Here is an 11,283-nt window from a genome sequence, read left to right as displayed (position 1 = left end):
TATCGTATTTCTTGAAATTTTTATTTTCAATGACATCATTAATATATGATTACAAATGATGCTAGGAAATGAATATCAAAACAACAAACCCACAATGCAAACTTACACTTAACAACTCTAAATAGAAATGTCACCATACACGAAAAGAAGACGGGTTCAAAAACTGTCTATAAATTTATTTTTCAGAAAAATGTATTATCTAACTAGATGACAAAACGTTGTCTTTGTAGACTGATATGAATGGTCCTTATAGATAAACATATTAAGCAGTGGCTGGACATAGTGTACCAAGCATTTGATCAATATTAATAATATATCATGAAATTTAGTGTGATTCATCAACATTAAAATTAGACAGACAGGCCTTAAAATTGCTTTACTTAGTGGTATTTTGTTAAAAATAGAATAAGTAGCAATATCTAAGTTATTATTTTATCATATTTTTATTATATCAAGACTACAGGTACATGTCTTATACAGTCATGTACATAACTGACTAAATAAAAAAAATATCCTACAGACTCTACTACAAATAAATCCTGTCTAAAGGCAAATCTATGAAGGCAGGACTCAAGAATAATCTGCTTGACACACATGTACAACAGAAAGGGTCCTCACAGAATTGGTCCATTCACAATTTTACCTTTAGTTACTTAATTTAAGCTGATAATATCTTTCTTACAGTGCAAGCTGTACTGTATTTTACTACATTTTATAATACGTTCTTTCCAGTGAAGGAAAAAACAATTCATCAAACATAGCGACTGCACCCTAAGTATTGAGGTTCAGATCGCCTAGCGACTTGTCATCAAAGTCGCACTCTGACTCCATTGCAATCCTGGGGCCCAGCTGATATTCTGGGTAGGGCTGAGGGGGGTAGAACTCAGGGGGGTACTGCTGGAAGGAGGGGTTGGCAAAGCCTGGAGGGGGGCGTGGAGGCAGGGGGTTCTGCCAGATGGGCATCTTGGAGACGAGAGGTTTGGGGATGAGGATGGGGTGGCTCTCTTGTAGCTCCCGTCCATCTATCACGTAGTCCAGGAACAGGGACAACTCCAGGTTATCACCCTGGAGAAACAGAGTTATAACTGTTAGGGAACACACACACAATATCACCGGCATATGCAGGTTTGTGCAGGTTAAATCGGAGCTGAGCAGGTATTTGTGATGTCTGCCCGCACTGGTCCATCCGATGTACTGGGATACTTTCTTATGTTTACCTAAGGAAAACATATCGTTTTTGCTGTTTTTTCTTCTTCTTCTTCTCCAAACAGTGACCTCTGACCTGGTCAATGACCTGAAGCAGACCGACTGTCACCATGGTAACTGGTGTTGGGTTACATCATGTTGCAGTTTTACAGTCGGAGGGATTTAGACTGCTGTCGTGTGTGTGTGTGTTTGAGTAAGAATTAACAGACCATATGCGAAGATAAACATGCATTATTTTGCTTTGCAAATGGTATCTTTCTAGTACAAATATACTTTTTATTTGTTGCCGTGTTACCGTTGCATATTATTAACTTTCAATTGGAATATTAATAATTATAATGATGTTGGAACATAATATTAGGAAACTTTCATCGGAACATACCATTATCAAAGCTGATCATTGATTGGACAAAGTAGCCCTTATATATAGTTTCACTACTCATGGGCATGGCACATGTTTAAGTGCATGTTAAGGAAGTGATTGTTTTCTTTTTTAAATCATACATGTACCATGTTGTGCATCTCTTCTGTATTAGAGAAATGTGTTGGGTTCTTTAACATGTTCACGGGGAGGCTAAATTCCTTTTACACTGGTCCATTCCACATCCCCGATGACATGTACATTTAACAATGTACTACAACCCCTAGGTAGCCTTAATTTAATTCCAGACAGCAAGGCTATATATTCGTAAGTTGAATTTAACTTTGAAAAAATTCTAGAAAAACTTTCACACATATACAGATGAAAAGAATACTACTCTTCTCTTAACGTCAGAAAACCCACACATTACAGAAAAAGTGGGATCTTTTGTCTTCCTCTGTCTCCAACAAAGAAGTCAAACCCAGTAGTTACGGTAGCTTTTATTTATTGTGTCTAGTTAAGTATTACTTGATTGTGCTTATTATTGTTGTTGTTGTATTTGCAATTAGCCTACGGGCATGAACTTGCAATAAAACAATTAGTATACTAGTATCATATATAAGAGTGGTAGTACAAACCCTGATCTTCTGAATGTCCATGACTCGCGTGAAGACACAGTTGATGTTCTTTGGTGGGTTTGGAAAGTTAGTCAAGATGTTGCTGCAACAACCTATGTCCTGTACAAGGGAAATGGAGAAAGAATGATAAATTATTACTTCTGGGATGGAAGTATTGCTTTGGGGGGCACTAATTTATGGTAGGTTTGTACGTTTCACTCGATTGACGGGTTTTAGCCCAGTATGCTCCGGGTTAAAGAATGTGGTAACCTGGAATGTATGAATGTGTTATCATACTAATAGCAAAGTAAGTCATACAATAATTATAATAAATTGTATGAGTAATAAATTCATTCTATGTAATTCATTAACACAAACAATTCCCAGAAGTTTAACTACATGTACATGTACTTCCAAGAAGTTTGAAATTTCTGATTTCTTGTTTACTACAGTTAGAATTTCAAATTAGTTCTTGATATCTTCAAGTTGGTAGTCCTTCGGATTTGAAGATGACTGTGCTTGATACAAGTATAAGAAAGAAAGAAGAATCCACACTCAGGCAAAGTGCATGCCAGCCTTTCAACAACCAAACAAACAACAGTGTTAATGTAAACCACACTGAGGCAGGATGAAGAAAAGAAGACCAAGTTTACCCACATACCTCAACTTTGTCCTTGTTCGAGAACTTGACATCAATTTCAACCCCCTGAAAATGGAAAGATTTCAAATCATAGTCTGGTCATTCACCCAGTCATGCATGTTACTTTGCTTCATTTCCAGAACAGTAAATTGAATTGTCAGTTAAACAAGAAATGATGTTTAAAAAAGCTGTCCGGATGCCAATATGGGAATAGCTACTATTAGGTATAATGTGACTTTGACTTTATTGGGATCCACACTTACATGTAGCTTACAAAAACTGTATTGCAGCTATTCTTCCTGTGGTGTTTCAAGACACACATGACACACATTTACACAAATGTACAAAACATAAATACATTGACAACAATTACAACATTATATTAACACAGCTTAGAATTAAATAAGGCCATGTACATCATCACCACTTCATTTTATTCCATTTCACACTGAGCTGCAGTAGAAGTATAATGTGACACTGTGATTATGATGTGACTCAAATAATTGGTCACCTTCGCGACTTGGATTGGACTAATGCTAGTAAGACAGGACTTAGATGCGCAATGTGTGATAAAGATTTGTGTCACTAATCTTGTTTCATTCAGCCGCTCTTTCCCTCCTGACATCTGCTTGGTTTTCATGCTGTATCTGTAACAGTTACTGTATTTAACACCCAAACGGTTGAATGAACCAACCACCCAATTCTCTGATTCTCAGTACAAAGCCGGGGCTCACAAACTGCTTACGTACCGGAGGAAAGTCCCTTAAAGACGGGAGACATCGCTGTGTTTTGCCCAGGTCCAGTACGGTCAGGTACATGACCATGACATTGGAGAACTCTGCAAAGAAGCCGAGCCTGACGTGAACTCCACAGCTCGGGAATTCGAAGTTGATGGCCTCTGGAAGCTCTGAAGAGACAGAGAAAGTTTTAGGTGCTACTGCCATTATCAATGACTAAAATATCAAGGAGCAACCAGTAATACATTTACTGAAGAATTATGTTTACCGAAGGAAAACATATTGTTTTTGCTCCATTTCTTCTTCTTCTGTTCCAAACACTAACCTCTGACCTGGCCAATGGCCTCTTTTGTTGATGTCTGTCACCATAGTAACTGGTGTTGGGTTACATAAAGTTGCAATTTTTCAGTAGGCATTTAGACTCCTGTTACCATATACATGTACATGTATGTGAATGTGTTTGAGTAAGAATTAATATTATAGCAGACCATATCCGAAGGTAAACATTATACATTTGCTTTGAAAATGTTACTCTTCTAGTTGTAAGTGGTATTCATGTAATACCTGGACCCCAATAAGTTATAAGGGTGTGATATTTAGCCTTATCACATGGGGTTCTAACACAGTTATCACACAGGCATCCAAAAGTCCCACAGAATGATAAGTGTTTTGCATGTGCTCAGTGCAAATTCTCAGATACCAAATTCTCAGATACCGAATTTGGAATAGGTATACCAAATGTTTGCACTGAGATTTCGCATTGAGATGTGTGTTTTCCCAGGTAACAGGGTATGTCGTCAAATAAAGTACAACACGTCAGGCATTCAGTATCACCCTACTACACATATAGTAGTTCCGCAAACATCTCCATTTTTCTCAGACCGCAAAACTTTGCTACCACAAAATATAAAGTGATTTACAGTAATATGTATACCAACTAAACGTTAAATGGAAACATAAGGAAGCATGTATTTGATTTCATTTGGCCTTAATATAGTCATCTTATAGGTCATTTGGGCAAATTTGACTGTGCACCCTAACATAGTGAAACTATTATAAGGACCTACATTTGTATCCTTGAAACTGCCCTTAGTGTGCCTTGAATGTGGCAAGTGCAAGTTCTCCTATATAGGCCCTATCCTCTGGAATATGTTGCCACATGATAAAAGACCTGCCCGTCCATGTCTACTTTTAAAATGAGATGTAAAAATTGGCCTGACCTCTGACCCCTCCATGCCAACAAACTGGACTGGACAATGACTGGACTGGGCAATTTGTACTTTTTGTTATTATCATTATTTATTAATGTTATTGGTTAGTTACTGTTTTTTCTTTATTATTATTGCCATTATCATTTACTGTATCCCTATTTTACTGTTTTTGTGACTGTTGTGTTTTGTTGTGTAAAACAGGGCCCCATTGAAAAGAAGTGTAATCACTTAATCGGCCACCCTGTATAAAAATGACGGAAAATAAAATAAAAGTAAAGACCTACCATGTGCCGCCGCCCACCTCTGGTTCCTGACACAGAACTGTTGCGTGTGACCGTGGAAGCTGATCGGGTCCCGTAACGTCCTGTCCTCGCGCAGGTCTGAACTGATCTGTGGGAACTGGACATGTGACGCCTGTTTGTCCTGTCCAACACCTGTGTGGGCAACAGCACAGTCAGGGATCTTATCTTGAAAGTTCATCTGTGATGGTAACTGAAATCATTATGAAGCAACTTAAAAATGCAATAATTATTTCCAGCACAACAAATTGGACTCACCCAAATTTTCGACTGTACAACAGTTACTCCAGTCACCGCTTCTGTGACGTCACACAGATAACACACGTGACTCAGTGAGCAGTGGATCATAGGTTGCAGGAAGTCTGTGGCGCCCCCCGTCTCTATTGAGGGATGGTTGTAATGACGGGGGGTGCCACAGACTTTCTGCAACCTATGATCCACTGCTCACTGAGTCACGTGTGTTATCTGCGTGACGTCACAGAAGCGGTGGATTGCTCTTTCCTTGACAAAGACTGCAGTTGTACAGTGGAAACTTTAGGTGAGTACAATTTTTTGTGTTGGAAATTGCATTTTAAACTTGCTTCATCAAGTCAGGGATCAAATACAATCTGACAAACTAGAATTAAGATTTGCAAAGAAAATGCACAATGTTTAGCTTCGCATGTGGTCTGCTCTGTTAATTCTAACTCAAATACAGTCATTTATATGGAGACAGGAGTATAAATCTCTCCTACTATAAAATTGCAACATTATATAACCCAACACCAGGTACCATGGTGAGAGACGTCAACAAATGAGGTCAAAAGATATAACAAAAAACATTTTTACTAAACCATTAGGCACCAAACTACATTTTTTTGTACTTTCTTCCTCTAATACCTAATTTTCTTAACCAAAACAAACAAACATGCCGACCTTTCTGGACCTGCTCCAGCATGTGTGTGACTTTTAGTGGCTGGGTGATGTGCCTCCTCAGGTACGACATGAAGATCCCATTTCTCTCTCCGTGTACTTCAAACGCCTCTGCATTCGTGCAACTATATCAGAAAAAGAGGGGGTATCATATATGCCCCTACGACCGTCGCGGTTATGGGACTTTCATACATACATACATACATGCATACATACATTATACATGTACATATTACTTTTCTAAATACAGTAGTCAGCACAATAATTATTGCTACATGTACTTCACAATAATGATAAAGCCTTTTTTTTAAGTACAGTGTATTGACTATGAAGGACTAGTCAGATTTTTCTTAATACATAAGAGGATGTGAAAAGTGAAAATATGTTAGGTCACACAATTTTAATGACAATGACAGTCATTCTAGAATTTGCTCACTTCACTTTGAAATTCTGATTTCTTCACTTACTTTATATTTTTGGTCCAAAAGTTGACCAAAGTCATTGAATGTCTTCCTAGTTATTATCTATCAATGCAGCGGTTTGATAAAAGTTTTTTTTTTATAATTTATTGTTTGAATAATATCTTAGCCAAGTTGAACCTGCTTTGTTGACGTCTTCTAATGACTAAGTGCTTTTGTATGATCATAGGATGCCAAGGCCTGTTTATTGCCCTGTTGCTTCATTTCTTTTCTCACAAGATCTGAGAAACAACAAATATATAAAATCACAGAAAGGTGATCCAGACTTACGTAGCAAAGCCAAACACCACGTTCCCTCTGGGCCTGTCGATGTCCCACTCCTCTGTGGGTGGCTGGGAACAGTCCTTATTCCTGTAGAAGCAAACATTATGTACAAGATTGAAGCAAACATTAAATAAATGTTAAATAGATTGGCAAACACCTGGTGGCAGACAGTCCTCTCCTATATCCTTATCCTCTTGTTTTAAGTGTGGATCAAGGAGGTTATAGTCTAATCCACACATAGGTCACCCAGTGGTAAGCTACAAGAAAACTTATAATGCACAACATTTAGATCAAACTGTTTGCATGTAAGGCCACACCAATTTAATTTATTGCTTCTCGGATCACCCTGTCCATATTTTTCTGATTTGCAAAAAAAAAAAAATTTCTTTTTTGTTCTAAAAATTGCAAAATGCTCAGACATATTTTGGCCCCAACGGTTGAAGAAAATCCCTTTCTTCCTAGTTCTTAAAGTTTTCCAATGTACATAACAATGCAATTTTGTTTCATTAAAAGTTAAAAATCTATTGCTTTGATTATAAACCAGCCTGGTATGTTCACTTCATGGCTCATATTGTAACATTTCCAACTATTATGGGGTGCCTTGGCCTGTTTTTTTTTCTTTTAATATTTCGCCCTGTTGCTTCATGTTTTTTCTGAAAAAATCCGAGAAACAACAAATTAAATTGGTGTGGCCTAAAGTGTAAAGGTGGTGTACCAGCTATAATGCCAAACACACAAACTTCACCTCATCCTGCACATGTCCAGTAGCAGCAGGTTTAGCCCCGTGCTTTTCTCCTGCATCTTCTTCAGCACCATCTGAGCACACACGCAGTCAGCCGCCCGGTACGTGGTGGGCACATCGATCGGCATCATGAACTGCTGTCCCCTGTTCTCATAGCCGTGGCCTCCATAGTAGAACACACCTGCCACACAAGGACCACACAGAGTCTGAAACTTTCACTGTCATACAGTAGTTTTTTTATGAGATATATTAATAATAGATACATAATTAAGCCATGCCTAATCAAGTACCAGAGTTATCAACCAAGGACTGAGGTGTTCAAGAATTCATTCTTTCCTAGAACTATCGCAGAGTAGAACTCACTGTCACCAAGTACAGTAGGGGCATTATCATTGGATTGCTTTAAACAATGTCTAGAGTTAGATGTTCAAAGGTTAGGTGTAACAAGTTCATTGGTGTAATGTAGCCAGCTGCCGCCGCGCCGCGTGCCTGTGAAGCTGGTGTGTTGCGCTGAAAGGCGGTTATACCAGCTATACAGATACAGATATCCTTCCACGGGAAGGTACTGTTTTTGGTATTTTTTGTATAACTGACACGACCCTTTGGACTGATTTGTTTGAATTTTGGTACTTGGATAGTTATTGAGACCGCAAAGAAACATAATTTGTGATTTGGGACATTTTAGCAGTATTTGTAGGGAATGAAACATACCTGGGTGAATGAAGTGTGGTATCGTCTACTACTAGACTAAGTATTAACAGGTTGTTGTCTAGGTCATTTATACCGTGGTGCCAGCTGACCAATGGACTTTCAGGAAGGAGGTTTTTAGCCTGTGTTGTTTATTATGATTGTGATATCACCCATCTTTTTCTTGTAGCATTTAAACGTTGCTGATAATATGATGTCTGGAATTGTCAGCAGTCATTGTGATCATGTGTGTCAAAATTTGGTGTCCCTAAACAAAAAAAGTCCGAAGTCGATATTTGATAAGGTGGTACACACTCAGCGCTCACAAAATGTGTTATTCTATGGAACACTTGGAATACCAAATAGAACCCTGCATTTTACCACTAGTTATCACATTGCAGAACAGCCCAGGATGATATAAAAATGTACAATATTAATTATACAATATAATTAATTATACAATGTATAAGAAATTTGAATTTACCATAAACTCCTTCGTCCAGCAGCTCACAGAAAGCCTGGACAGCGTTGGTCATGTCCTGCAGGTCCAGGTTGGTCAGCGCCACCACCTTAAAGTCCAGCTCATTCCTTAAGATGTTGGACAAGGTGTAGGCATCGTTGATGGAGGCCTCCAGGTTATCCTGGTTGCGGTAATCTTGGTTGCCGATAACAAGAGCAACCTTGTCTGTAGCTGAAAAAACAAAAAATTGTTATCGTTGAAGAGATTCATTTGTCACGTATAGATACAGTTCCTAGTGAATTCTTTCATCAGTGACAACTTTGGAAGGATAAGGATACTAACCCCCAAATTTTCGATGGCTATCAGTCCATCTTGTTCACGGAGTGGCCTAATCTCGCGAGAGCGCGAGACTTAGGCCCGAGACTTGCCTACCCTTACTCCGGAGGGAGGCAGCGGGGGGTGGGACCCGACAGACCGATGCAAGTCCCGGGCCTAGTCTCGCGCTCTCGCGAGATTAGGCCACTCCGTAAACAAGATAATTTGGAGGTTAGTATCCTTATTCTTCCAAGTTGTCACTGATGAAAGAATTCACTAGTAAGTTAGTAGTAACCCAAAAAATTGTTACATGTCATGCACACATTTTATAAATTCTGAGACTTTGTATTGTCCAAAAATTGGCAAAATGAGATAAAATAATTGATATTAATGGTATGAAACTGTCAAAAGGTGTAAGTTCTTAATTGTAAGATACATGTAATACAACTTTGTAACCTACCATAATATCGTTCAACTGGTTTTTCTGGGCCTGCAAAATAATACAAAAACAAAAAGGGTGAAAAATGTTAAACATGTTGTCAAAGTTTAAAGATGCAAAATGGCTTTCTTTTGTCAGAAATTTGTAAGGGAATAAAGCATAGTTTTTGGTATGTCTGTTTGTTTGTATGTCTGACTGTGTGTCTAATATGTCTACAATGTATCTCTGCAATCCCAAATACATGCAGCAATGCCACACATCCTCTGAACTCATCGATTATACAAATGTACTTTTGTCTGTGGGAATGGAAGATTCTGGTGCAAAGCAGTATGGGTATAGGGGTGAAGTCTGACATCTTTAATTTCCTGGCAATCTGTTTCTTAGCACTGCTGCTAACTAAATCCACCCACCCATTGGAAAGTCGTCTTTTGGCAGCTTGAGCGACACAGGTTTGGACATGACGTCCCCCGCGGAATTCGACACCCGACACTGGTATGAGCCGAGCAGGTCTAACGTCACCTGTGGTATCCATAGAACACTGCGGTCCCCTCCTAGAGAAAAAAATAGAATTTAAGCATTGTTTCCTTTTCATCATATCAAGACAACTGATTGACAAAATTATGGTTAATGATAAGTCCACGGTACAGAAGTCACTGTGAAAACAGTACATGTAGTAGAAAACATAAAAGTACCGTGAAAATATTAGGAATAACAGTATTACATGTTACCAAATAAGTACGAGGATCCCCCTTTTTATGTTTACTGAAGGAAAATATTACTAGACCAAGGAGTTTAAAAAAGATAACCTCCTTGACTAGACTAAGTATATTGTTTCCTCTTCCGTTCCAAACACAAAAGGTCAAAGACCTGAACCAGACATCTATCACCATAGCAACTGGTGCTGGGTTACATCATGTTGCAATTTTATAGCAGGAGGGATTTAGACTCCTGTCACTATATATAATGTATATATGAATGTGTCTGAGTAAGAATGAACAGAGCAGACCACATACGAACTTCAAAGTAAACATTATGCATTTGCTTTGCAAATGTTACTCTTTATACATCTTGACACAACTACAGTAGCACCTTTAACTAATAAACCATTATGAAATGTTTTGAAAGCCAACATACCAGGGACAGGTCTGTAATCCTTGTACCACTGGTAGATGAGCTGTCCGTGCCCTCGGGCCTCACAAATGAACTTAGCCGTCCCCCCCAGAACACAATCTCCCGATACTGGCGGCATCACAATCTCTGGGATACCTGGAAAAAGATAATCTGTTGGTTTTGTGTCTCCAGTAAAGTTGTCATCAGTCTTTTTCTGTTTTACTTCAGAGACAAGCTTCGCAGGGTACTTTTCTTTCCGTTAGGCCACACCAATTTTAATTTGTTGGTTCTCGGATTCGCCTCTTCATTTTTTTCTGATTTGCAAAAAAAAAAAAAAGATTCTGGTTCAGAATCAACTAAAAAATGCTCATATTTTGCTCCCAACAGTTGAGGAAAGTCCTTTTCTTCCTAGTTCTTACAGTTTTTCAATCTTTTAATGCAGTGGTTTGGTTAAAAGTTCAAAATTCATTGTTTCAAATTTTATCCCAGCCTTTTGTGTTGACTTCATGGCTCCAATCAAAGCATTTGGGGCTATAATAGGATGCCAAGGCCTGTTTTTACCTTCGCCAAGAAGGTTATGTTTTCAGTAGCGTTTGTCCGTCTGTCTGTCTGTCTGTCTGTCTGTGAACAGCATAACTCAAGAAGCTTAGTATGCATTGTCATGAAACTTGGTAGGTGAGTAGGTCTTCATGAGAGCTAGAAATGATTAGATTTTGGGTCCCCTGGCGGCTTCTGTTGGTACTGCAGCAGAACTTCCGGTTTTGATATCTCGCGATCTGTACATGCTAGGGTCACGAATTTTGG

General features: G+C 38.6%; 1 protein-coding gene across 1 annotated transcript in view; it reads right to left on the bottom strand.

The window, feature by feature from the left end:
* Positions 1 to 34: 34 nt before the first annotated feature.
* The window catches only part of LOC109478515 (mucosa-associated lymphoid tissue lymphoma translocation protein 1-like), an 18,690-nt gene continuing 7,441 nt past the window's right edge, over positions 35 to 11,283 (bottom strand). The window contains exons 9-20 of the mRNA XM_019780114.1: positions 10,504 to 10,635; positions 9,780 to 9,920; positions 9,391 to 9,420; positions 8,640 to 8,846; positions 7,472 to 7,649; positions 6,733 to 6,813; positions 5,987 to 6,108; positions 5,057 to 5,206; positions 3,574 to 3,731; positions 2,846 to 2,890; positions 2,206 to 2,304; positions 35 to 1,065 (exon numbers count right to left, since the gene is read on the bottom strand). Of these exons, the coding sequence (XP_019635673.1) occupies positions 772 to 1,065; positions 2,206 to 2,304; positions 2,846 to 2,890; positions 3,574 to 3,731; positions 5,057 to 5,206; positions 5,987 to 6,108; positions 6,733 to 6,813; positions 7,472 to 7,649; positions 8,640 to 8,846; positions 9,391 to 9,420; positions 9,780 to 9,920; positions 10,504 to 10,635 (1,637 nt within the window). The 3' untranslated portion in view covers positions 35 to 771. The remainder of the gene's footprint in view (positions 1,066 to 2,205; positions 2,305 to 2,845; positions 2,891 to 3,573; positions 3,732 to 5,056; positions 5,207 to 5,986; positions 6,109 to 6,732; positions 6,814 to 7,471; positions 7,650 to 8,639; positions 8,847 to 9,390; positions 9,421 to 9,779; positions 9,921 to 10,503; positions 10,636 to 11,283) is intronic.

Source organism: Branchiostoma belcheri, unplaced genomic scaffold, assembly GCF_001625305.1.
Source record: "Branchiostoma belcheri isolate BF01 breed outbred unplaced genomic scaffold, Haploidv18h27 scaffold44, whole genome shotgun sequence".
Lineage (NCBI taxonomy): Eukaryota > Metazoa > Chordata > Leptocardii > Amphioxiformes > Branchiostomatidae > Branchiostoma > Branchiostoma belcheri.
Note: the sequence above shows the minus strand (reverse complement) of the source record. Positions and strands in the feature narration are given on the sequence as shown.